Source organism: Mirounga leonina, unplaced genomic scaffold (genome assembly GCF_011800145.1).
Source record: "Mirounga leonina isolate KUSES-001 unplaced genomic scaffold, KU_Mleo_1.0 Mir_200, whole genome shotgun sequence".
NCBI lineage: Eukaryota > Metazoa > Chordata > Mammalia > Carnivora > Phocidae > Mirounga > Mirounga leonina.
In genome coordinates this window covers 25,382,460-25,410,136 of record NW_023270503.1, presented here as the reverse complement: position 1 = coordinate 25,410,136, position 27,677 = coordinate 25,382,460, and the positions used below count along the sequence as shown (strand labels likewise).

The 27,677-nt window shown below is 45.4% G+C and overlaps 1 protein-coding gene across 2 annotated transcripts in view; it reads left to right on the top strand.

The window, feature by feature from the left end:
• Positions 1–22,108, top strand: part of IKZF3 (IKAROS family zinc finger 3) — an 86,814-nt gene extending 64,706 nt beyond the window's left edge. Inside the window, exons 1-3 of one of the 2 annotated variants that reach the window (XM_035027031.1) lie at positions 3,996–4,182; positions 4,321–4,437; positions 16,006–22,108. In XM_035027031.1, coding sequence (XP_034882922.1) covers positions 4,353–4,437; positions 16,006–16,709 — 789 coding nt within the window. In that variant the 5' untranslated portion in view covers positions 3,996–4,182; positions 4,321–4,352 and the 3' untranslated portion in view covers positions 16,710–22,108. Of the gene's footprint in view, positions 1–3,995; positions 4,183–4,320; positions 4,438–16,005 lie in introns of those variants that run through there. The other variant, XM_035027030.1, reaches the window with a different exon arrangement.
• The last annotated feature ends 5,569 nt before the right edge of the window (positions 22,109–27,677 follow it).

Here is a 27,677-nt window from a genome sequence, read left to right as displayed (position 1 = left end):
TAAACTTACATTTTTTGCCAAGTAGCAGACCAACCAAAAAGTTATTAAAAGTTGGTTTTCCCAACTGATTTTTCTTTTTTAAAAAGTGATACCATCTTACAGGTAGTATTTATTCTACTTGCTCAAAAAGGCAACAGTTTTATGTAACTTTTTTGTTAGAACCTGCCTCAGTCTTTGATAGCAGTCTTTTGTTAGACAATAACACCCCTTTGTTCCACTGTCCATTAGCTACCGACTGACCACACCAGCGAAGAGACAGGAAGCAATGCCTCCTGTTGAGCTCCATTTAACACTTCAAGATCAAATGAAAGATTCTGAACAAACACAAAAACACAACCAATTACATGGTTAAATCTGCAGTCACTTTGAGATAGGAATTGCATCATGGAAATAGTTAACTGAAAACCAGACAATTAAGACTTGTGTGGAGATGAAAGATAGAAACCTGTTCTGTAATTATGACTTCATATTAGTTTTATTATTTATATCTTCAACGTATCTTTAAAATCATTTTGCTAATGAAAATTGGTACGCCCACTATGTAGTAGGCAAGTGACGTGAAGGGGAATTGATCCAGAATTACAGCCCTCCTCCTAGGCTCACTTACGAACCAAGTGTGTAAGTTGCTCTTTGCCACTATCCCGTATTCCCCACACCCACCCCTTGCAACATTAAAACTGCTAAACACCACCCAGGAACGGATTTCCTATTTCATCATTTAAACCCATTATCTTGTCCCCTTACTATCTTGCCAAACTGGTTTCCCTCCACTTAACATTTTTGAGACATGATGTGGCAAGATAACAAGTCTAGACTATATAAATAGACAGTTGGGTCTTCAAGTTGAAGCAGAGGACCAAAAGGCAGTGGTCCTCTTTGTTTGCTTTTCAGAGTACTGCCTAAACTTGTAATCCCAAGAGACCCTCTAACTCCAGAGCATTTCCTTGTGTTTTAAAGCGTGCCCATGTAATGGTATTACACAGCAAGCTGTCCAACCACTGCAAGGCAGAAGACCAGCAGTTTGGGGAAAAAAGAGTACAGCACATTCTGTTGAAGCTGGAGCCTTTGCCTAACTTGCCAATTAGAAAACGGTTAACTTGGTAAAGATGAACTTAATCTCTACAGTGTGTTTATATGTCTAATGACAGATGGGATCTTGGAGTTGTCACTTTTGAGTGAACAAACCAGGGACAGGGGTGGGGTGGGGGTAGCCCTCTCACTTTGCCTCGGAGGATTTTGTTGGCTCTAACCAGAGTTGTGGAGATGGGAAAGTCTCCACCCATGCCCCCAATTATCTGTCCATCCAAACACTTCAGAATGTTATCTTTTTAAATGTCAGGCATTTGGCCACTGTTTTACAGAGTAAGATTTATCTAGAAATGACTGTCAAGACGAGCTTGGTGAGTAACCAGGGATAAAAGGTGATGTTATCTCGGAAAGTTGCCATTTAGTGACATGCCCTCAATACGTTATTTAGGTCATGTATCCCCGCTCTAGCATCCTCCTGAATATAGAGGATATTGAGTATGTGTCCTCAGAAAGCTGCTAGTGGTAATTGATAGTGACTTGGTAAAATGTAGACAGTGACTGTGGAGAGCTGAACAGGAAAAGTAGGCTGGTGACATAATGCTTGGGGTGAGTCCTGGGGCTGAAGGGACAGATCTCTGGGGGATGATTAACCCATTAGAGGAGTGACTGAAGACACCAATATGAATAGTGGTAAAATGGGGATGGACTTAAAAATTCCCACAGGACTGTTTTTCATTCTCATTTCCCTGTAAATCTTTCTGATAATAATACAGGGTTGAGGGGGAGGGACTGGGGGTGGGCGGGGGTTACCTGGATTTAATCCTCTCAAAATTGCTCAAACCAGAATGACTGTTCCCAGTCAAAGCACCACTTAACTGCCTCTCAGATGATTCTAAGAAAAAGCCTCCTTGTAACAGCCTCAGGAACTGATTTCAAATCCCAGGCCTTTGTCTTTCATCTCTCTGCTCTTGGGGCTCTCGGTAGTGCCACATCTGGTGGTGGTTTGTGTGAAAGGAAATAATATATATAATAGTTTCCTGTTTGGTCATTTAAACCTATCCCTGTGCTGGACAGAATTTGACCCACTTCACTCAATAGCGAAGTGTCCTGTCGCTAAAGTGCCCATTATTTGCAACAGCCGGTCAGCCAAAGTGATAGTGCTTTACCGCCAGCCCCAAAGCTGCCCAGGCCCCCTGTTCTGACCTTTCTTGTTCTCGTTTACACAAATAGTATTGTTAATAACTGAAACTGGAGGCTGGGACTTACTTCTTTGGAGCATATAATTAAGTTTGACAAGAAACTCCCAAGTCTAGTAAATATGGTCATCATCCTCTTAATCCTTTTTGGAGCCAGATTTCATTTTATTCCCGAATTTTAAAAACCTTGAGCTTTATAATTTACTGTACAATGACTGGCAACACAAACAAAAACATGCTAATAATAAAATGAAACATATTTAATATTTTGAATTCTCTTTTTCTAATTTGGCTCTAGTTTTCTTGCGCTGACAGTTTTCTTACTTGACAGTTTTGCCCTGGAGGTTTTCTCTTGTTTACTTGCAGAGGTGGCCAGTTTTTTTTCTCTCTGGGCATGTCAGTTTGTGGTACTGAATGTCTGAGAGGACCATGGAATTTGTGACATTAGTTCTGTATATTAGAATCTCTTCACACAGCAAACTCTTCAACTACAGAATAAGCACTGACCTTCCCTAAATCTCTGCATATATTTGGGGGGGGGGGAATCTGTTCTGCAACCATCATTTGCTTTTTACTCTAGTCTCTTAAGCTAATTTCAATTCTTCTTCCTTAGAGATGTTAGAAATGTATGGATACATCATTTTAGTTTGGACTTGCTGAAATGTTTATGATAAAACAGAGAGAAATGTTTGTAGTAACACGATATGAATGTGTAGGACAGGAGTGAGCAAACTGTGACCCTTGGGCCAAATGTAGCCAGCAGACTGTGTAAAGAGGTTTTTACATTTTTAAAGGGTAGTGGGTTAGGGGGAAAACCAAAGAATATGGAACAGAAGACTATATGTGTCCCACAAAGTTTAAAATATTTACTATCTGGCCCTTAACAGAAAAGTTTGCTGATCTGTAGCTTGGGCTAGCATCATGTGCTCAAGTTTAAAGCCTTATATTTAGATAAGCAGCTGGTATCTCTTTGAACTTTAGGCTTGGGACTCTTATTGACTACTGCCTGCTGTACCAGGGTAAATTATACTCTATTTATTCTAGTGTACTATTTAGTTGACTAGATGTTAGTACTATTTATATATTCTAATGATTTCCAATTCTGGCTGCATTTTAAAATCATCTGGAGAGCTTTAAAAATACTGTTGCCTAGATGCCTACACCAGAGATCCTGATTTCAGGATCTGAAGGAGAACCTGGGCATAGGTGTTTCTTACATTCTCTGCAGAGAGATTGATTCTAATGTTCAGGCAGGTCTGAGAACCACAGGCCTAAACCACTTAAAGGTCTATTTGTGGATTAACAACTAGACCATATTGTTAGGCAGTTTTTATTCACATTGTTCATTAGAAATATAATAAAGATGCATTATACAAATTGCTCTTTAATTTCAAGACAGAAGTGTTGCTCAGGGAAATTTTAGCTGAGACAATTTTGAAATGTGAGGAGCATATGAAACAGATAATGCAGAGCCCAGAGAAACAGAATTTAAAAGATAGGAACTGAAAGGAAGATGCTGGAAAAAAAGAAAAGAAAAGAAAAAAACCACTCAGAATTTCAATACACAAATCACTGAGTAGATTTCTTGCTGTCTGGGTAAGTGTATCTATTTTCAAAAGTGCTATTAACATAAACAGAGCAGTAAATCTGGGGCACCATACTTTTTTTTTTTAAGTTGTTAAGAAGAATTATATCAGTCTGCAGGTGTCACACACAGTTACTCAGAATCAGAAAGAAGGCTGATCGGGGGTTAGAAGATCTCCATCTATCTATCTTTTTGCAACCAACCACGTCCAGGCTGTTTATTTAATACTTCCTCTTGCTAATGAAGATACTGGTTGGGGATGGGTCGGGCTTTCCCATCTCAGCAAAAGACTGCAAGATTTGAACGTGCCCTGCTGCTGGCTTCGCTGACCACAGCAGGTACCCCAAGCAAGAATCTGAGCAGTAATAACAGGTAACAACAGAGTGTGCATCAGACCTCTAACACTTTCCCTTCCAGTTTATTTCCTTTTTCTTTTTTTTTTATTTGCTTTTTCTCCATCATTTACCACTGTGTTCTTTTCCCTCTTCTTTTTACATTTTTCCAAACCAGCAAGTGCGGAGGCAAGACACATCAAAGCAGAGATGGGAAGTGAAAGAGCTCTCGTTCTGGACAGATTAGCAAGCAATGTGGCAAAACGAAAAAGCTCAATGCCTCAGAAATTCATTGGTAAGATTACGACCCTTTTTCCTGCTGTTGTTAGTAGATAGTTTAAATGAGATAACATAGGATGCTTATATATTACACAGGCCCTTAATTTCTGTTAAAATAAGGTAATTGGTTTTCCATTGTACACTTTTATTCTTTGTGCTTCATTTTGATAACTAAGGCAAATAGAATAAAATATTTTAAGTGAATAATCCTAACTCCTGAAGATGGGAGTATTTGATATCCAATTTCCTAAATGGAGTTGGTGTTAAAAATGTTGTTCCTTCCTCTTTATTCTGAATGACATATGTTGCATGAGAGAGTTTATGCAATTGACACCAGTAAGATGTTTGAGATAGCATTTTTGTAACCTTTTGTAATTGTATTTTACAAGTTGGTTCCGTAATCATGCCCCAACTTTTTTCATGCTCTAAAACTTATTGCCATACTTTCTTGAATTTAATTGAGGATTGGCTTTGAGAGAAAGTTGGGGAAACATAGATTTAAATAACAAAGCTGGATTCAATCATTTGTCTTACTGGAGTTAATTTTTATGCTACTGGTTTTCACGTTGTCAAACAATGCAACAGAATGAGATGGCTAAGAAAGAATCCTATTCTTTAAAGTGTTGGGGCTGCTGAACGACAGAGATGTTTTGTCCAACTCTCCCAGATGTTTACATAAATGTGACCATGATATTTAAAATAGATTTGTATTTGTGAAGGGGGCAGCTGAATTGAATGTATTAGTTTTGCTATAAATTGAAATTTGGTGATATTGAACAAAAATAGTTATCACACGAAAATAGACCTCCCTCAACACCAGTAGAATATTAGAAACCTATCAATCTGTTTTTCCAAAGCTCCTTGGTGCTATTGATGTCTTATTACAGTCCGTTTGTGCTTAATTCTTTTCAATAGCTTTTACAGATATTAAGTACCTGCCTGGTTTTTAAATCTGGTTAAATTTTATTCTGGTCTAGATAATTTTTATACAGGCAGATATTTTATGTGAATTATAGAGACATATTGAAAGAACTCATATATTTCAAAATTACCTATGTTGGTCTTTATGCTTATTTAAGTGCTTATGCCTTATTTATTTTATTTTGTTTAGCTGGAAAATTTTTGTATCCTTTTAATCACTTAAAGAATTGTGTCAGACTGGGGTGCCTGTGTGGCTCAGTCGTTAAGTGTCTGCCTTCGGCTCAGGTCATGATCCCAGGGTCCTGGGATAGAGCCCCACATCAGGCTCCCTGCTTAGCTGGGAGTCTGTTTCTCCCTCACCCCACTCCCCTTGCTTGTGTTCCCTCTCTCGCTGTGTCTCTCTCTGTCAAATAAATAAAATCTTAAAAAAAAAAAAAAAAAGAAGAATTGTGTCAGACTAAATAAAGTTGGTGCATTTCAGTTTAGAGAGACACACCCCTCCCACCCCCCCACCCATTACCATCTTCCCTCTCCTTCCTGAGAAGTGTCAGGGGGCACGTAGTGACCTCCATGTGGGGCTTAGGAGCAATGGATCAAGTGGATCAATTGTGATTCCAAGACATGATCTTAAGACATTGCTCATATATCAGTTGATTTTCACTTCTGTGAAGAAGTTCTGACTGGAGTCAGAACAAAGCAAAGTAGAGGTTTTTATTCTATGAATGTAATTTACTTTGTAATTTGATTTGGGGAAAGTTAGGACTCTAGAAATGGCTGTACTTGATGTGGAGAGGGACATGGGGAGAAATGGGCAAGAAAAAAAATGTAAAGTGACTCAATTTCAATCCAATTATTATAAAGGTGCTTTGGTCTAAGAGAAATAACATATGAGAGAAGATGCTTGGTCCTTGTAGCTGTCCTACACCTATAGTTGTTTTTTTGTTTTTTTTTTTAATTTATCCATTTATTTGACAGAGAGAGAGGGAGAGGGAGATGTGGGGCTCCATCCCAGGACCCTGAGATCATGACCTGAGCCAAAGGCAGATGGTTAACCGACTGAGCCACCCAGGTGCAGCTGTCCTAACCTATAGTTGAACTAAAACCCTACTTAATATAATAAAAGTTGCTTTGGTATTTTCATGGGTTTAAAAAAATACATTTCCTATGTCCAAGCCCATGCCATTCTGCTTGTTGCATCAGGGATCTGTTCCATTTGTTACCCTTGTAACCAAAGGATTTTTACTCCTTCATTTCCGGACTCAGGAGAGATGCTTATAGGTGCTGATTTCTCTTATCTTCTGAACCATCATGTTCTCTCTATTTGGAATCAGGAAACCCAGTAGAGTTAGCTCTTGATTTAAGCTGAGGTAGCAACTTCAGGGCTTCAGGGCCCTGAATAACTGGGGGAAATTTTGTTTGGTAAATTGTGGTATAGCGCAGTAGGAAGAACACTGGATTTGAAGCCGAATGACCCAGGTTCCGATTCTAGCTCAGTCATTTCTTAACCGTGTGTGTTTAGACAAATCACATAACCTTTCTGGGCCTCTGTTTACTCATCTGTGAAATGAGGAGACTGAATTGGTGATGAGGTGATCGGGAAGGTCCCTCCCAGCTTTATCATTCTACAAGTCTGCAAGATGAATTAGCAAAGGCTGCAATTATGAATACCATTTAGTGTTTGTAAGCTATATGTGTAGATTCAGGTAACTGTTTTCTCAAGGTTATACAGACAAGGTGTTTATGTTATGAACCATGTCATATATTTTAGTTGTTTTTTTTTTTTAAGAAGGTGTGGTTAAATCTGAGAATCTATAAAACAGCTGCATTAAGCCCAACATTCATCTATTTTACTGAAGGCATTACTACTTGTTCATTTGCTCTTTCACCCATCCATTCATTCCCGTCAGGAAATGGGGACAGCACTCCTGTCATATCCATGATGTTCTTGTTCCTGAACCCTGTTCTAATCTTCTAGCATTAGCTTATATCCTGAACCCTCCTTTAAGAGATCGTTTTCAAATAAAGGAAACCCCTTGAGTCATTTAATGGAATCAACCTTTCTGATAGAAAACAGTAATATTGGGGAGAGAAAAGGAACATTTTGACACTGCAGGGTATGGGATGAAGTGCTGCAAAACATACGGGGCTAATGTTTTCCCTCCTCTTCTCTTCTGTCTCCTATATTTCCTCTCCACGGTGCCGTTTTCTGAAAAGATTCAGCTGCCAGGGAAATGGCAAAGGGTAAAGTGTGAAGGAAGAATGAGTCACTCCCTTTAATCCTTGCTGACAAGTTGCACAGCACTCAGACCAACCTTGGCTTCCCTGACCTCTTGAACTATGAGGGTAAAGGTGAAATTATACCATCAGGTCAGCCTGTTACTTTCCCAGCAGGCCAAAGAGAATTACCAGTAGGTATCATTTTTCACACATTAGAAATGAACTGAGGAAGAGGGACAGATTGGGTTAAGTCTAAGTGCATTTAGAAACGCAAAAACTTGCCTCTATTGAAGAGTAAGAGTAAAATTAAATTGCTTCCATAGAAGAAAAATAAAATCATTTCTTTCCTAATTCTCCAAGAAATTTTGTTTCAAATTCTCTGTATTTAAGACATAAATTGACATGCAGTCATTAGAAATCAGCGTCTTTACATCATCAAAATAATTCTTCATTTCTCTTTTCGAAGGACACAATGGCTCACTTCTATTTTTTATTTATTTTTTAAAATTTTGTTTATTTATTTGACAGAGAGAGAGAGACAGCGAGAGAGGGAACACAAGCAGGGGAGTGGGAGAGGGAGAAGCAGGCTTCCCACTGAGCAGGGAGCCCTGGGATCACGAACTGAGCTGAAGGCAGACGCTTAATGATTGAGCCACCCAGGCACCCTAGGATACCTCACTTTTAGCACCTAACCCTTTTAAGAGTTCTCCTTTCTCTGCATCTTATTCTCCTGTTATAAACTTGTTTGACTAGACTTCTAACTAGGCCATCTTCAAATACTTGGCTCAAAATAGAGGCCAGATTTCTATCCTGGAGGGAGGAGGAAAATGACTACATTTCTGCATATTTCTTTTTGATTTTCATTCCTTCTCCAAAAACAGATGTGTTATTCTGACCGAAGTGGTTACCATAGCATCTCCTTATTATTTTTAATTTTATGTATTATTTTATTAAAGGAAGTTTTCATGTTGAAAACAACATGAAAAAAGATCTCACTCACCCGCGGTAAACATGTTAGTGAGGTTTTGACACTTCAACAAACACCATCGATTCTCCCTGTGAAGTAACTAATGAGAAATCGTCTGCTTTGGTTAACAGAGCGACAGGAAGCAGTTTGAATACCCGTTTCTAACAGCAAAAAGTATCTTCTCCCACCCCTTCCCAAGGAGCTGAAATCTATAATCCTATAAGTATTGCAGAATCATAGCATTTTAAGAGCTTGACGGGATATCAGGAACACCCAGCAAAGTTCATTCCCCAGGGAAGGAGGGAGGATTGGAGAGATGGAGAGATGCAGCTAGTGGGTGACGGAGCAGAGCCAGGACCGAGGCCTATAATGTGCTGCAGTCCAGGGCCTTCCTACCCTGGGAGGTCACCCAAAGCATAGTGTGTCATGTGTGCTATACCGGGGCTCTGGACATGGAGGAGTATAGTCAGTGAAAGCTGGTGGAAGAAAAAGCCCCTGAAGAAGGACAGTCATTCCCCACCCAGGGTGTGTTTTCTTGAGAAAAGAAGTCTTCCCCTGATGACTCCATCAGGACCGATGACATCCAAATAACAAGTCTTCTGCAGCAACAAAAAATGGTCCCCAGCTCAGTTTTCCTCACCCCCACCCCACGGCTCTCTCTGTGTTTGCTCCCCTTGCCTATTCTGTGGCTCCCTTCTACTTTCCTCCTCCTGGAAGAAATGTTAGTCACTTTAGTCTCATTTAGCTTGAGATCAGAGCCATTACCTCACAGATATTCCATCTACTCTCCTTGCCTGGCCCCCCACTCCTTTTTTTGGGCATGTGTTTGCAGGAAGAGTAAGTGATAATAGACATGGGATATGGTATGAAGGTAGCCAGCAAATACATTTCAGTGACTTGAAGAAACTTAAAAAGAAAACCTGAATATTTCCCATCACCCCTCATGATGCCTGTAATAGTGGAAATGTGTTATATTTCTAAAGTTCAAATCATTCCCATCCCCTTCAAAAAAACCTTTCAGTGGCTTCCCATTGGAATAAAATCTGAACTATCCAGGTGTTCTGAGTCTTGCACAATCTGTCTCCAAGTTACCTTTTCTAATTTTATCATTTCAGCCAACTAATCTTTTAATTCAGCCACAGTGAACTACTCCCACTTCTATGTGTACTTTCCCTCTTGTATATAATGGTTCTGTCCATGCTGTCTGGAATGCCCTCCCTGACATCTGCCCTTTAAAGTACACGTGGTTGGGATGCCTGTTAGGCATCCAACTCTTGGTTTCAGCTTGGGTGGTGATCTTGGGTCGTGGGATCCAGCCCTGCATGGGGCTCCATGCTCAGTGAGGAATCTGCTTGGGACTCTCTCTCCTTCTCCCTCTGCCCCTCCTCCCTGCTCTTTTTCTCTCTCTCTAAAACAAATGAATAAACCTTTATTTTTTTAAAGATTTTTTTTAATTTATTTTAAGAGAGAGAGCAGGGGGAGGGGCAGAGGGAGAGGGAGGAGCAGGCTCCCTGCTCTGAGCAGGGAGCCCGACATGGAGCTCGATCCCAGGACCCTGAGATCATGACCTGAGCCAAAAGCAGACCCTTAACCAACTGAGTCACCCAGGCGCCCCAATAAATAAATCTTTTTTAAAAAAATGTACGCATGGTCTACATTCTCATAGTCTCCTGAGTTCTCTCTCTGCTCTGTTCTCCCCCTGTACTCCAGGTGAGTTTAATAGACAGTTTTTTGTCATATACAGAACTGTCTCCACCACCATCACTGCCACCACCTCAGATTACAAGGAGACTTTAAAAAATAAGTTAATATTTGTCCCACATTACGTGGCATATTTGAGAAGCTGTCCGTATTTTTCTCTCTTCACTTTCTTGACTACTCTGTACTTTGTTCCACCACATGGTATTAGGGGTAACAATTTGTAATGAAATTACAAATGCAGTGTAATGCAGTGTAATGCTGTGTAGTGTAAATGCTGCATCTCCTATTGGATTGCAATTATGTTTGTACTCCTCAGGGCACCTAACATGGTGTGAGGCTAATAATAATAATAATAAAGATCTACCATTTATTGAGTGCTTACATATGCCAGGCACTCTGTTAAGAACTTACAAACACCACAACTCCATGCATCATAGATACTTCTTGATGCACAGTGCTAGTCCATTTGGAACAAAGCACAGTTGCTTGTCCACTGCTTATGGGGACCACGCCAGCAGAGAATCTGAAATCACTGCCAGTGGTGGGATTGTGCAGCCATGGACAAGGTAGCAGCCAGGAGACAGCAATTAAAGCTCAAACACAGGGGCACCTGGGTGGCTCAGTCAGTTAAGCATCTGACTCTTGATTTCAGCTCAAGTCATGATCTCAGAGTTGTGAGATGGAGCCCCACGTCAGGCTCCACACTGGGCATGGAGCATGCTTAAGATCTTCTCTCTCCCTCTCCTTGTGCCCCTCTCCCTTCCCTCTCCAAAAAAATAAAATAAAAAATAAAATCTTGAAAAAAGTGCTCAGACACAGGCAGATATATATGGGCCCTTAGACTGCATCCTAGTTCTCCATTAACTAACTAAGTGACCTTGGCAAGTTAACCTGTTTGTAGGTTAGGTTCTTACCGGACTAAGAGAGGCTAATTCATCTTAGGCAAATGAGAGAATATGCAAAAAGTACCTAGGACAGCACTGGATATATAGTAAAGGCTCAGTAAATAGTAGCTATTCTTGTTAGTGTTATATATAAGGCACAGTGCTAGGTAATGTGAAGTATAAAAACCAGAGGTAAAGAGATCAGGGTGGTGGATCTTGTCGCTCGGCCCCAAAGGCAGAGGTCTGAATCCATGTGCTCAGTTAAGGTCCCTTTTAGCTCTAGGCGGTGATTCTGTCCTTTCAGGTTGGCACTTGGAAGCCAACAACCATACACCCTCGGCACATTGCAGCAACTCGGGTCAGCCAGTTGCTCAGTTTAGAGTTACCAAAGCCTAGATAGTAGGGATTGAGCCCTTTAAAAAAAAAAAAAGCACAGGTAAGGAATGGTCCTGGTTCCTAAACTCAGGACTTGCTGTTGCCAATTGTACTTTCATCAGAAGGAAGCCTCTAATTCAGCCTGAAGCTGCTATCATTAATCATTCAAAGGTGTGGTATGATTCTGACTACAAGCTGGACTAGAGGCTCCGTGCAGGTTTGGGAGAAGTTACACTCTTGTGGTTTGACTAACCTTTTTTATGAGTGTGTTACTAAAGAAACGTGAGCTCTTGGCTTTTCAATTACTGTAGCTTACCCCTTCTGGGTTTCATACACATTGAGTCATCATGTCTACAGGTGACTGATAATCATCTGCACTACTGAAGTTACCGTAACTCAGAGATGAGGGGATCTGATGATTGCAGGTTGCATGCACGTGAAGATCTGAGGCTCTCCTGTCTTCACAGTGAACAATGGTCTGCCTTAACCACAGAACTCAGTCACATATTTCCACTCATCCAGGGCTGTATTTTCCTCTTACTGTTTTGCCTCTTACAACTTTAGCACTCAGCTGTCTTCTGACATGTGCTGCAGGTGGTAGAGACTGTGAAACTGTAGGCCTAGTTCAGTAAAGCAAACTCTTGGGAGAAAGGATAAAAGCAGTTTGTGATGTGCCTGCCCCACCCCGGAAACCTTCTGGAACCTCTGTTAGATGAAAAGATAAAAAGATTCTCAGGGACCCCTGGTATTTGAGCAGTGGAGTACAGCCAGCCACACTGGAAAATCATCAATGACCTCGAAAAGGCCAAGAAACCAAAGTTCATCATTTCTATGTCACTTTCAGGGGAGTGAATATTTGTGACCTTAGCTGGCTTTCATGTTCTCAGCCTCACTCTTTCAAACAGCTATCAAAGATATATCCAATCTGGAAGTTGAAAATAAGAACCACTGATGACTTTGGCAAAGGTCTACTTTTCTGTTGCTTTTGACTGAGTTGCCAAGGCAGGGTGTTTTTCTTTGCAGATTTTTTCTCTCAGGTGTTTGTCTAGAAACTGTCAGATTGGCCTTAAGGTAGTGTGGATGCAGGACAAATCCATCTTATTCAATTAGCTCTTCTAGCTGGTCTTTCTGGCTTCAATTCCTCACTGTTCTGGTCTTACACTTTGCTGTTCCATTAATATTCTGAAAATTACATTTTGACACAAGCCTCCCTTGCTCAAGGGCATGAAGCGGTTTGCTCTTCATTCAAATCTAAATCTTATGGTTGGTCATTCAGAATGCCATCTTTTGGTTCTACCGCGTGTTAACTTTTTTCAATATCTCCCCAGATCTGGGATGCAAAATGCCAGGAAACCCACAGGGCAAGAAAATTATTTCGTTTTTTAGTTCTCTCTCAATCTTCCTGATTATACCAAGGAAAAACACTTAGACTTAATTTGGATGTTAGTTTTCTTCCACATTAATCTCACACTTGGTAATCTCTGTTTGGTTTTGTTTTTGTTTTTTTTAAGATTTTATTTATTTATTTGACAGAGAGAGACACAGCGAGAGAGGGAACATAAGCAGGGGGAGTGGGGGAGGGAGAAGCAGGCCTCCTGTCGAGCAGGGAACCCAACGTGGGGCTCGATTCCAGGACCCCGGGACCATGACCTGAGCCGAAGGCAGACACTTAATGACTGAGCCACCCAGGCACCCCAGTAATCTCTGTTTTTAACAAAGAAAGGGGATCTTGTGTCCAGGTAGTCACAGTATCTGATCAAAACTTAAATAAATCGTTCTGTTTCCTTGTCTTTAGTTTTCATAGTTACCTTCTATTTGTGGTGAGTCTAGCTTTCTGTTTATGTTAGTGATAGAAAGTTTACTTAAGAAGCAAATTCATGGGCGCCTGGGTGGCTCAATTGGTTAAACGTCTGCCTTCAGCTCAGGTCATGATCTCAGGGTCCTGGGATCAAGTCCAGCATCAGGCTCCCTGCTCAGTGGGAAGTCTGCTTCTCCCTCTGCCGCTCCCCCACCCCCCACCCCCACTCATGTGCTCACACATGCTCTCTCTCTCAAAAATAAATAAAAAATCTTAAAAAAAAAAAAAAAGCAAATTCATTTTAGCAAAAAAAAAAAAGAAAGAAAATGTGAACTGATTCCAACAAAACAAAACACCCTAACATTTACCAGGTGCTTTCTATGTACCAGGCATTGTTCCAAGCACTTCCCAGTGACCCTGGGAGGTAGATACAGTTATTATCCCATTACACATGAGGACACGGAGCCACAGACATGTCAAATAACTTGCCTAAGGTCATGCAACGAGTAACTGATGAGCCAGCGTCAGAGCCAGGCCATCTGATCCAAGAACCCATGCACTCAACCACCACACTACCCTGAGGTGTCAGTATTGCAGAATGTGAAGGAATAAGTGAAGGTTGAAAATTCTGTATTTCCTACTCCCTGATACAGCTACAGCCAGACTCTCTTACTCTTCCCTGCTCCTGTCCCACGTAGTCCCACTTCTCTGCCTTCAGTCATGCTCCTCCCTCAATTAGGATGTCTTGTCGACCTCTCTGAAAATCTAAGTTGTACCAGTACATCAAGACCCTTCTCAAAATCTGTTTTCTACGAATGCTTTCCCTGCCCCAGGTACTCCTGAATTTTTTGCATTTCCTTAACACTTAAATATACAGGGATGCCTGGGTGGCTCAGATGGTTGGGCATCTGCCTTCAGCTCAGGTCACGATCCCAGGGTCCTGGGATCGAACCCCATTACAGGCTCCCTGCTGAGGGTGGAGCCTGCTTCTCCCTCTTCCTCTGCCTGCCGCTTCCCCGTGCTTGTGCTCTCTCTCTCTCTGTCATAAAATCTAAAGAACAAAAACAAACAAAAAAACACCTAAATATACAGTTCGCAGCAAACTGCCTTACCTTTGCCTTATAATTCTTTTTACAGAAGACATGTTACTCCCTTGCTTAAGTGCCTCAAATGTGGCATTTAGAATAACATCAGGGTCTCTCCTGGGTGGCTCAGTTGGTTGAGGTTTCCAACTCTTAATTTCAGCTCAGGTCATGATCTCAGGGTCATGAGATGAGCCCCTTGTCAGTCTCTGCACTCAGCGAGGAGTCTGCTTGAGATTCTTTCTCTCCCTCTGCCCCCTCCCCGCTTGCATGCACGCACGTTGTCCCTCTCTCAAAATAAATAAAATCTTTAAAAATAAAATAAAATCAAAGGCCTCCACAGAGCAGGGCAGCCCTTTCACAACTTCTAACATTTATTTTTTTCCAATTCCATGGATACAGGTCTCGTTTCTCTCCCACTAGGTTGGAGACACCTCAAGAACAGGAACTGGTTCTTCCAATTCTTTTGTTTTCTTGTGTTCTTTCATTATCGGACCCTTTACTGTATGGCAGTGACAGGTTTTGGAACCATAACATGCCTAGGGAGTGTTACAGAAGAGAGGATATGGTTCAGCAAATCTCTCCAGAATCTAGTGTCTACAGAATGAAAAATCATCAGCGATACCTTAGCCTCACTTTCAGTACTTGACACATCCTCCCTGCTTTCTCTTCCTTCTACCAGCCACTCACCACCGAGCACATCTGCTATCACTGCAGACCCTGCTCCTGCCTTCCCTGTGGCCAGAGAGCCTCTGTTTTCTAACACACAACACCCACACGCCCCAAAGGTGGCTAAACTCTGTTTTCAGAATTTCTCAGCAGTTTGACATGAGCAGTAGGAGAGGGTGACCACAAGTAAATTTTTCAGTTAAATGCGGGATGGGTCCTAATGATCACATGTGTATCAATGATGCAATTTTTTCAAGCAAAAGAATAATATACTTTATGAAAGGGACAAAGACCATGATCTTTCAAGAAAGCTTTTCTAAGACTTTCTACATTTGCAGTTCTTTTACTTAAATCTCAGTCTGGTGACAATGTGTTTGAGGAGTGGTAAGTTGGAGGTTTGGGGGCTATTTTTTCTGCCTCTGTGGCTATTTAAAAAGTTGCAGAGGCCAGTTGCTGAGAGTCCCCACTTCTTGCAGCACTTCTGTCCCCCGAGCTCCCTTGTATTACAAGCAGAGAATAACAAGCAAAATAACAGTTTGGGAATTGATTGGGTGTTGAGAGTCCATGGACAGTCGAAGTGTAGAGGTGGCCACGCTCCTGCACAGTGGTAGCTTCCTGGCTCCCTGCGAACCCTGCCCTGGGGTCCTCTCGCTTCTTTTTCTCTCCTTTTCTCCAGCACTCCCCTCTGACGTGAGCAGTGGAAACAGCTCACGTTGTAGCCTCAACTCATTGACGTCTCTGACTCTCCCTTTTGCCTGCTGGCTAAATTTATTTTGACTGTCCAAATGTGTGCTGTCAGCCACTGTCCCTTGAGACTGTCCCCAGCACCAAATGGAACCATCCTGCCTGGGCTGGGTGTTCTTAAGCAGGCCGCATGTCTTTCCTCCCTTTTCAAGGACTCTGGAAAATCATTTTATAAACTCTGCCTTTGTGTTCTTCCTCTTGTAATTGTTTCTTTCACTTGTTCTAGGTGAGAAGCGCCACTGCTTTGACGTCAACTATAATCCCAGCTATATGTACGAGAAAGAGAGTGAGATAATACAGACCCGGATGATGGACCAAGCCATCAATAATGCCATCAGCTATCTTGGTGCCGAAGCCCTGCGCCCCTTGGTCCAGACCCCACCTGCTCCCACCTCAGAGATGGTTCCAGTTATCAGCAGCATGTATCCCATAGCCCTCACCCGTGCCGAGATGCCGAATGGTGCCACCCAGGACCTAGAAAAGAAGAATATCCACCTGCCAGAGAAGAGCCTGCCTTCTGAAAGAGGCCTCTCCCCCAACAATAGTGGCCATGACTCCACGGACACTGATAGCAACCATGAAGAACGCCAGAATCACATCTACCAGCAAAATCACATGGTCCCCCCTAGGGCCCGCAATGGGATGCCACTTCTGAAGGAGGTCCCCCGCTCTTATGAACTCCTCAAGCCCCCACCCATCTGTCCAAGAGACTCCATCAAAGTGATCAACAAAGAAGGGGAGGTGATGGATGTGTATCGGTGTGACCACTGTCGAGTCCTCTTCCTGGATTATGTGATGTTCACTATTCACATGGGTTGCCACGGCTTTCGTGACCCTTTTGAGTGTAACATGTGTGGGTATCGAAGCCATGATCGGTATGAGTTCTCATCTCACATAGCCAGAGGGGAGCACAGAGCCACGCTGAAGTGAACATCTGGTCCCAGAGATGATTGACGTCCGAGCATTCGACATCATTTGTAAAAACCGACACCCCACCTAACAAGTTATTCTCCGAACAAACTCAGTTCCAAACTCCTCTCCATACCATTTTTAGTGTCCAAAGGGTCATGTTCACATGGGCAACAGGGAAGCGCTGTCTTCATTCAGAAATTGTTTGCAGATATATCATGTTATCATTTTTGTGAAACATTTGTTTTCTCATCAGGGACTTGAATTTTTATGATATTTAAAAGCCAGTGAAGTCTTTGGTCATTATCTTTTGCAGCAATGGAACAAGCAGTCCTTGGGGTTTGTTGCCAGTCAGAAGAGTCCCCCAGTTGTGCTGCATGAGACATTCTTTCTGAGATACATCTGTGGAAAAGCCTTTTGGTCATATGCCAGTTCCACAAAGAAGAAGAGCTCACCAGCTAACCTCGCTGGGAAGCCACACCCTTCTGCACTTAACACAGGCTGGAAGTCTAGGATATAATCTCCTCATCCCAAATTAGAGTCTAATAGGAAGGAAAAGAACAGCCATAAAATAAGTATCTGTTATCAGTTACTGAAGACTCCAGTCTCCAAGCATCAGACCCATTTCTTACCACACAATGAAAAAAAAAAAATCAAGTCATTTGATGATACTTCTGCTTCTACCCTTTTACCCTCCCGTATCAATTAAAAAGCTGCTTTGGGTTAAACCAATCATCATAGGAGGAATTCTATACCAGAAGAACTAATGGTTTTAAACATAGGCCATAATTGAAACTCCACAAAGTTGTCCGCTATGGCGTCTATGTCCTGTGATCAAGACTGGCAGAACTGGACTCTGAGGGGGAGATGGTTTAACGCCGGGAGGAGGCAGGGAGAGCTACTTGAAAGTTCTTGGTCTCCTTCATGGAGCATTAGTATACAGGCCTAAAGCAAACTTGCCGATGATTTTTTTTTTTGACAGAAAACAGCCAAACAATCCAAAAAAGCGTGAACTATTCTCCCCCTCCCCACAGGCGCTTCCTGAAGAAGTAAGGAGGGGCGCACCTCTGCTGACAGGTTCTCTGTGATCAAGCCGGGTGGATTTTTCTCCCCATTTTAAGTGGAGCTACTGTAGGCCAGGAAGATTCCTGAAAGTCAGATCTTGGTCCTGCAGATGTATTGGGCAGCTTTGTAGCTAATTATGAGAGACATGCTATCAAGGAAAAGCGCAGGGATAATTGTAAAATTAGTACTGCAGTAGGGGGTCCCAAAATCTGTTTGTGAATTCCATATTGGCTGCTAATTAGCTATATGACTTTGGGCACATCACTAAACTCTTAAAACTGAGTTTCTTCAACCATAAAATAAGAGTTGGGCTTAGACACTCTCTAAGGTCCCTTCCAGCTTTAAATTTATGTGATTATGCTGTAACCCCAGTTATCTTTTAAGCCTTTTAATGTATGGGTATTAAGCAGGAGAATATGTATATGAATACCTGTTTCACATTTCTTTGGTGTGAAAATGGTAGCGTTAAGTTTTTCCTTTAACCACTGAGTCGTGAATGTGAAGAGGATGGTGGGGAGGAACAAAAAAACAGGAAGGTATTTTGATCTTGCCCCAAAGTGTACACACAAGGTGGCACCTGCAGCTGCTTTTGCCAAAGCCTTTTTTCCCCCCCCTTTTTAAGAACTGGTGTTAACGAAAATAAATTCTGCTTCCAGGGACAACTTCGTGGAACCTATTTACAAATTAAGAGTAGTTTTGTGCACATTTCTACCAGAGTCAAGAATCCCCAGTTCCTGTTAGATTCGCATTTTATGTATCTGCCTTGGTATTTCGAAAGGGCTTAGGCATTAGACTCAAACTCAACTAATTTATGTGCTGCCAGTAATTAAAATGTTCCACCTCAGACTGCACAAATGGCTTATCCTTCCTTGTAGCATGGCGTCTGTCTCAGGAAAAAAGATTTTGTGAAATTCCATGGTAACAGTCCCAACATGTTTGAGATTTCGGCTAAAAGACTAGATGTATTTCAGTGCAGAGTCTTCAACATTTCGCTGTATTTCCGTAATCCTAGACTCCAAGCTACGCCAGGTTACTGACACCCACTGTGGCAGAGGACCTGCTTATTATACTCTTGAAATGCCACACATCTTGTTGACTTTCAGGGGACAAAAGAAAGAGAATCTGGAAGCGAGAATTAGTTGGAGAGAAAGCAGGGGAAAGCAAGCATTTCCAACAGATTCGTGGGAAAGTCTTTCTGAAGAAGCCAACTTTTGCACCTTAAGATAGTGAAAGAGGCCCATCCCACTGACCTGGGGACTTTTTTGAAGACATGACCCTCATTTTCCCTGTGACTAACAGATTTTCTGAATGATTTCCATTCTTCTGAGGTCAGTTTTCTAAGTGGGATGACCACTCACAAATGCTACTTTCACTGTAGCGTTCTGGGCCTAGATTGGGGCACACCAAGTCCAGAGGAAATTTATATGTGCAAACTCCACATTTGTAAATTGTAAAGTTGAGCCAGGTAGTATGTAGTGGTTGCCACCACACTGGTAAACATTTCCTTCTGTAGGCACCCCTTATACCAATAAATGCCCCTTCCCCTTGCTGGAGGTAAGAGGAGAGGGTGAAGGAGAATCTTAGCACAATCGCCAAGAGAGAGGGGCAGAGTCAGAATTCACATCCGACCGTGTTGGACAGTGAGGTCCTGCAGCAGCTTCAGACAGCACATTTCCTTTCTCAGTCAGAGTCCCTCTGCCATGCGCCTTGTAGGTCTGATCTGTCCGTCATTTCCCACCACACACCCAGGAGGCCACAATCCGGGGGAACAACCAACCGCACGAAAAGTTCCCTTGCAGCCAAGGTGACAGAATTGGGCTAAGGGGGAAAGGGAAGAGAACTAGCTCTCCAGATGTTCCTCATCACCCCACTTGAATTGTTGCACAGGTATTTCCTTACTGGCAGAGAAATAAACAGAAGTGTCTCCCCTATTACCCTTCACCACCACCACCAGGGGAAGAAAAGATATTGATAAATCCACCAGCCTTTAGATTCCTTAAGTCATTCTCCCTAAAAGATACTTGCCTTGACACAGAGAAGCTAACTAATCTTATGCCTTACTACCCATTCTGAGCCGTTCCTGACTCAGCTTCTGACTTTGTCAGTGACAACATTTCTCACCTTTTAAATGCAGCGCTTAACATTTTGCTAGGCCCATACTCACAGTGGCCCAGATATAAAGTGACCTCAGATTTCTTTTGCAAAGAAAAAAAGCACAAAATGTTGCTTAGTTGAAGCACTGTGTTATGAACAAATCTCACACCAACATAAGGTTTTTCCAAGTAGTCTCTGTATCACTGTTCTTATTCTCCTCCTCTGCTTTTTCCCCTCTGCTAAATGTGAGATTTAGCATGTTTTAAAGGAAAAAGCAGTACTGCTGATACATATCCCAGCACAGGCAGTAAGACCGTAATGGAAATGTTAAATGCTTAGAGTCCTAACTTTAAAGTGTACCCCACAGAGAACTGGTCTGTTGGTCTCTAGTGGAGATTTGGAAACTCGAGGCCACTCAAGATTTGAATCCTCAGAGATAGCCAAGCTCTTTCACAAAGACTTGGAATTGAGATTTATGAGCTCAAGAAAAGAAAGTGGAGTGAGGAAAATCTTGTCCTAGAAAATACCATCAGGCTATGCAGAAGAAGATAAGAGATACACAATGATATGTCTTCTCTTTTAAAGAAGTGGGAGCTCTTTTTACCCTCAGTATAGATCAGCGAATCTTTCTCTTCAGGCAGAATTCAGAAAAACAGAATGGATTTGGGACTTAAGTGCCTGTAAAGAAGACAATTTTGGCCTGAAACCAAAGGCTAGACCCAGGCCACCCTAGGAAAAGGATTCTGTTCTCTAAAGCGAAAGGACTGAATTGTTCTGCGAATGAGGACCGTGGACTCAGAAGAGCCTGCAAGAGAAGTGTAGGCTTTTGACTTGCGTGAGCTCAGAACCTAAGACTGTAGCTCCATTTACCCAAGTTGTAGATAGTGTGTACCCCACCATGCCGTCAACATGATAAACAGGTCTTTGCACTTTGAAAAAGTTGAATGCAAGTTTTCTCTGAATATTACAAGACTGGACTGTCATATGCATTGATGTTGACTGAGCTGTCATTTGAAAATGGAATGTTAATGTCTTGATTAAAAAATGTAAGGACACAGTATCTACCTCCCGAGGATGTTACGAGGTTTTATGTAATTTTGTCTATGGGATGATGTTACTTGGGGGGGCAGGGTGGATGATTACAAATTTTCCACTCTATGTATTGTATGTAGATTTAAAGACATGGAGATATTCAAAGGCCATAATAGGACCATGATTCAGTAATTCAGTAGCCAGTGGAGGCCTCTGATCTCTAGCACAGTTTCCTTCATGTTATTTTAATGTGTGAAAGTAAAGAATATGCTGACAATTAGAACCAATATAAGTGAACCTCATGCTAAAGACACTTCATGGCATTGCAGCCAGGGAAGTAGGAATGGCTTTGCTCCCTCCCTGTCTCATGAGTTCTCGATTATTAACTCCCTGAGTAACTTAGAGTCTCCTCAAATGGTCCATTTGTCTCTTGACCATCTGCTGTCCATCTCCCTGTTGACTCTACTCTAGAAAGCCTGGAGAGCATCCCATAATGTCACCCACCTCTTCACAAGCCTGTGGGGCCTAGCTTCTGAAGTTGCTTTGCTTCTTCCTCTCCTAAAAAGACTGAGAACAAACATTTTAAAATATTAGGAAAATGGGGCAGCCTTAAAAATTATCCCATTGCCAGTGACTCGTTTATACCAGGACTTTTCCAGGTTAGCAGACAAAACCCTTTTTGGATGGGTCTGCTTCTGTGGGTTCACAGAAACCAAATTACTGTGGGTTGCAAAGAATTAGCAGGTCATTTGAAAAGCAGACATCCCTTCACCCAGACTGTGGTTTTGCATGCTCAGGTTCTCAGTCTATGAGCTTTGGTGAGGGATCATTTTGGCTACTGGAAAAACCATGGGTTATTTTTAATTTCTGGTTGCCAAAGCCACCACACGTGTGGTCTGTGGATGACCCTTGTCTGCAGAATGACAGGGGAAGAAGGGAACCTGGTTTGGGGGTTCACAGGGGCTCAGGGTGACCGTCCCCCCAGGCGGAAGGGAGGGAGCCCTTGCCGAGTGGTTTTGACACGGCCTGTGCTCATAGCATTCTCAGCTGGGTTTCTCAGAAATGCCCTCCCTGCCCAGCAGTGACCTTCCCTCTGAACTCCTATTGAGTTTTACCCAGAGTCCAACCATTTGGAGCACTTAATGTGTAAAGACTTTGTAAAGACTGTTTAAAGAAAGTCAGCTTCTGAAATGTAGCAATGCTAACCTTGCCAGAACCATGAGTACACTGTCACATCAAAAAAAAAAAAAAAAAAATCCTGCTAATAATTTTCAAGGTTTCTTTATCATGTTTGATTTTTACACTGAAAAATAAAAAAAAAAATACTGGTGTGTTTAAAATTAGTCATTGTGCATGCCTGTCATTTGTCATTGTCAGAAAATGGAAGGGTTTAATTCTGCCTCTAGGACTGTTTTCTTAATTTAGCCCCTCTGGCTGCTTCTTAAAGTCCAAGTACCAAGGTAAATGAAATTATCACCGAAATAAGGCATCTGTTCTGATGCCTTGCTGAGCCTGCCATTGGCATCCTGTTGCTGGCTCCCATACCCCTAGAGTAGGGTTCTGGTTCCACTGGCCCTTAGTTCACTAAGGGGACCCGAGGAAGCTGGGGACTGGATTTGGCAGGACCAATACTGCGGTGTCTCCCAGTTCCAAAGCATAGCTTTGCCCTTGCTCCCAGCAGGGGTTCTTCCTAGAAGATAGGCAAGTCCTGGCTTTGTCACCTCTGGGGTCTCAGAAACATCCAAGTTTCTTGGGAATTTGGGAAATTCAAGTGCAGTCGCTAAACTCAGCCACACTTACCTTTTTTCTTTTTTACTTTTTTTTTTAAAGATTTTAAGTAATCTCTACACCCAATATGGGGCTCAAACTTACAACCCCAAGATCAAGAGTCACATGCTCTACTGACTGAGCAAGCCAGGTGCCCCAGCTGTATTTAAATATAGTCTTAAGAGGGGGGCCTGGGTGGCTCAGTCATTAAGTGTCTACCTTCGGCTCAGGTCATGATCCCAGGGTCCTGGGATTGAGCCCCTCGTTGGACTCCCTGTCCAGCGGGGACCCTGCTTCTCCCTCTCCCACTCCCCCTGCTTGTGTTCCCTCTCTCGCTGTGTCTCTCTCTGTCAAATAAATAAAATATTGAAGAAAAGAAAGAAAGAAAGAAAAAGAAAGAAAGAAAGAAAAAAAGAAAGAAAGGAAGTCTTAAGATACTTGGAGGCCCAAACCTGAGGTGCTGAGGAGAAAGTCCTAGGAGAATGGCATAGAGATTATTCAGCTTTCTCCCTGTCTTGGTATCTTCTGTTCTCTCTTAGAACATGACAGTAAAGAGTCTAGGAGGTGATCTGGCTTTCCGCTCAGCAGCATCTCCTCCCTGCAGCGCCAGACTGGAGGCCCTCCAGCAGGTTTTGCTGTCTCAGCACTGAGGGCAGGGAGAGAGGAATTCCGTCGCAGCCTGCATTTGATTACAATACTAAATACATTGCAAAGCGGCCTTTGGGTAGCTGAGTCTCAGCCTTAGAGAGAATGGTATATGGCCTTCCTCCTCCCCACTCCCTCCCCAAAGCAGAAGCAGCTTGGAGAGAAAGGGAGACCAGGAGACCTGATCCCATTTGCCAGTGAGCAGCGGAGAGAGCTCTGGGGCTGGCTGGTGCTGGGCTCGGGGCTGGATAGGCTTCCAGCCTTCCTTTCCTAATTCCTGGGTACTAATGTGACACTTCAGAGGGTAGTGGGCCTAGCAGGGGAGGCCACCCCACACCTGCACACTCTTCCTCCCCCTCCCCATCACTCAACACAACCAGGCCAATCACACAGACCGCGGTGCCCAAACCTCCACCTGCAGGCAACTGCCATCCAAGGGCAAGCAGGGGGACAAGGACCTGTGTCCCTTCCCTCACCTCCCATTCCCTAGCACCCAGAGTTTGAGGAAAAGTGGAGATGAGAGCTCTGGGAAGGCCAGGAACGCTGAGGGATGGTGGAGGAGCGCATGGGGCCCCGAGACACGGTTCGTGCTGCAGAGCATTCCCGGTCAGACATTGTTTGCATAAAAGCCAAAAGCCACTGCACCTGGGGTGGGGAGGCCCTCTGGGGAGGTACTCCCTGGCTTGGGGGAGAGGGGGAAGGAAGGTGTCATGGAAAGTCCCTGAAGGACACGGGGTGTTGAATCTGCTGCGGTTTTGTTTTTAACTCTGTCTTGACCTGTGAAGTAGGCAGCTGCCTCCCTTCCCCCCAGATAACAGAGCTTCCCCCAGAAGAATGTGAATATACCCAAGGAGAGAGCACTGCAGTGGAAAGTATGGAGGTTAGAGGGCTTGTGGGTGATGTAAGCTGCCCCCCCTTCCCCAGGACTGATGGGGCAGGAAGCCCTAGAGTAGTCTTTTCCCATCACCTCACCTCCCCCCACCCCGCCCCAGGCCCCCTGGCCCAGAAGAGCTGCCTAGTCAAATAAACCACAGCCCTGGGGGCGGCTGGTGGGAACTAGGGGGGCAGATGCCACCTCCTCCCCAGGCTTGTCCTTCCACCAGGTCAATCCCCACCCCACCCCCACTGGAATTAGTCTCAGCACCTCGACCTCCCTGTCACTCACAGACCCTACCCACCTTCCTTAGACTGCGGCCAGGGCGGGGAGGGGTGGGGCGCGGGGGAGACAGAGTCAAGGAATCCAGCAAAGCTCTGAAGTCTCAGTAAAGCAAATGATAGCCTGGTGCAGACTTCAGGGGGCTTCCAACCCCAGCCCTGCCACTCTCTGGGTGACCCTGGGCACTTTCATTTCCCTCTCTGGGCCTTAATTTTTCCCTGGAACTGGATCTCTGAAGTTCCTTCCAACTGAGACGGAAGCCTGGCCTCAACCCCATGGCTCCAGCCAGGCCTTTCCTCTAACTCCAGAAAGAAGAGGAGCGAAAGAGGGTCCTGTGCCCTCTTCCTTCTCCCCTCATCACACTCGGGCACTGACAGAGAGGTGGGGCGCTGGGGCAAGGGTTAGGGCGGCCTATGATTTCCCAAGTGGTCGCGTTCTAAACCATTCTATGAAATTCCAATCCTGGCGCCCAGGAGTGTGGGGCACGGGGAGGTGACGGTGGACTCGTGGCCTCGGAATATGGGCACGGAGGCTGGGTCTGAACTCCCGGCCCCGACCTCACTCAGGTTCTCTTAACTCTGCGTGGACTCAGACACCTGATTCCCGGGTCGCGGGTGCCCGGGCGAGGAAAGCGAAGGCCTGGCGGAGGGGGAAGGGGTGCGGTGCGAGGTGGGAGCTGAGGGGGGTGTGAGGGGAGGGGCAGCTGCACTTCTGAGAAACAGCTCGGCGTCTCAGCAGCCCGCAGCCTAACCCCCTGCCTGCGGCTTCACAGCTCGCTCCTCCTGCCGCCCACGCCGCTCGGGGCCTCTCCGGGGGTCGGCAGCCCCCGCGGAGGCGGCGGCTGCTGGGGAGGAGCGGCAGCTCGGGGGACAGCCGAGTGGAACCCATGGCGTTGGGGGGCGGGGGGGTGGAAAATGCAGGGAGGCGTGGGGCGCGTGACACCCCGGGAGTAAAAAGCCATCCCTCCCCCGGGGTCCCGAGCGCCGGCCCTCTGCACGCCTGTGTGTCTCCCCCCACCCCAGCTCCACCCCGGACCCCAGATGCTCTCCCATCACATCGGGGTAGGATCCAGAAGTGAAACTGCTCCGGGTCACAGCCCAGCGCCGCCGCTGCGCCCCGCCCCGCCCTTCCGGGCACTGCAGCCCCGCAGGATCTCCCAGCGCTCCGGCGACTGCCGGGGAGGAAACTGGGGGAGGGGAAGGGGAAGTGCCCCCGCGGGGCAGTCTGCAGAGCGCGGCCTTCTCTCCTGGGGGTGCCCGCTCGTAACCACGAGTGGGAACCTCGAGAGGCGTCGACATTCACGGCGGGAGCCGAGCGGCGGCGCCTGCACTCCCCGCCACGGCCGCTGGGTGTCACTGCCGCCGCGCGGCTGAGAGGCTCGGGCGCCGTCGGCAGGCGGGGGCGCGGGTCCCGGGGAACCCGAGCGCCCGGCCCGCCGCGCCCACGAGGTCCTGCCGGGCCTTCGCCGCCCAGGCCCCGCGAAGCTTGGCTGCGGCGCTCGGACCTCGCTCCCCGCCTGGCGTCTGGGGGCCCCCACGCGGCCCTCGAAGGAGAACAACCTAACCCCGTGCCCCGCGAAGGACGGGCCCATGGCTGTGGCTCCACGCGAGCCTCTTTCCGCGGGGACAGGGGACCGAGGCGCGTACTCTGCGGCCCCGAAGCGCGCCCCCTGGCGAAGCGGGCCGGCCTTCCCCGGCGCTCGCAGCCCCTCGACGGCTCGGCGCCCTTCAGTCCAGCCAGGCCGGTGGTTGGGGGGGGGGGGGGGGGGAGCCGAAGGGCGGCGGCGGGGGCAGAGCGACTGCGGGATCCTCACTCCGACTCCTGATCTCGCCTTACTCGTGCCGCCGCCCTTCCCCAGCCCCCAGCTCATCCCTTAGATGTGCGGGACGCGGTGGCTCAGCTTGGAAGAAGAGAACCAAAAGGTGGGAACCTGTATCGGGACTGCTGGGTGTAAGAGGTCGGGGAGCAAGGAGATGCCCCGGAATCCTTTGGAAAATCGCGGTAGTGTCTGGTAGGAATACCCACTTCTGTCACGTCCTGGATCTAACTCGGGGCGCAGGGTGTGCAGGTCAATGCAGAGGAATACGTCTTTGGCGGCACTCCTGGGAGGTGCAGGCGGCCTCCCAATCTCCCTCAGTTTCCCCTAAACCACTCCAAAATACACTCAATCCAACTAAAAACAAACTGCCCACCATGAAAACGCAGCTCCAACAGCACCCCCAGGTACCCAGCAGTGAAAAACCTGCCTCTTCCTTGGAGCAGATGCAGCCCTCCACTAGGGGCGCTAGACTCCATCACAGTTCACCCCACAAGGGATTGAATTTCAGACCTCAATCCATCTCAGCCCAGATAGTACCCCCCACTTCCTAACACCCCTACCTGTATGGAGATCATGGAGAACCCCTGGGGACCAGCCTCAGCCCCCAGGATCACCCATTCTGTGGCTCTAGACTCCAGTCTGCATCATCCAACTTCCCCAAGATCCCAATGTCTTTTCCCTCCTTGCTCAACTCCTTACCCCAGCTGGAAGCTCAGAATCCTCTGTCCTAAGAGGCCACACTGTGCACCTCACTCCCAAGCCCCAAAGCTAAGGTTCTGCCAACAGCACAGGACATGAAAGCCAACTCTGCCACAGACCCCACCTCTGTGCAAGTTGGGCCAACCAACCCCTGACCTCTCTGGGCCCTCTTTTCTGTCTGCTAGATCAGATCAGTCCTATAGTAGCGGAAGCCTTTTTTCCAACTATACCATGAAGCCGAACTCCCAGATATAAAGGCAACCCCACCCCAACCTGCCCCCCAACTCCAGCTGTAACCCTTGGACTGCAGGAAGCCAGTAGAAAACTGCTTATGTAGACAATTTGGAAGAAAGGATCCTTCCGAATGGCCTTGGTCTCTCTTGCCTGTCTCCTTTTCTTCTTCCCTCCCTCCCTCCTCAGGGTGCCTGGCACTGGGCACAGGGAAGGAGCCAGGCGGGATCACTGACCCAATGTTGAACTCTCCACTGGCACCAGGAGGCCCTCCACCCCTGAACTTGGAGGCTGTGTAGATTTCACTGAATAGGATGTCTGGGGATCAGGGAGAGCATCAATTGTCCAGAGCTTTGTCTGTCTGGATGTCCCACCTAAGGCAACCTAGGGGAAGTGGGCGTCCCTAGAATCATGCCCACCTGTTCTCAAAGTCCAGAAAGTTGGCAGCAGCCCTCCCTGCCCTCCACACTTGACCGGGCAG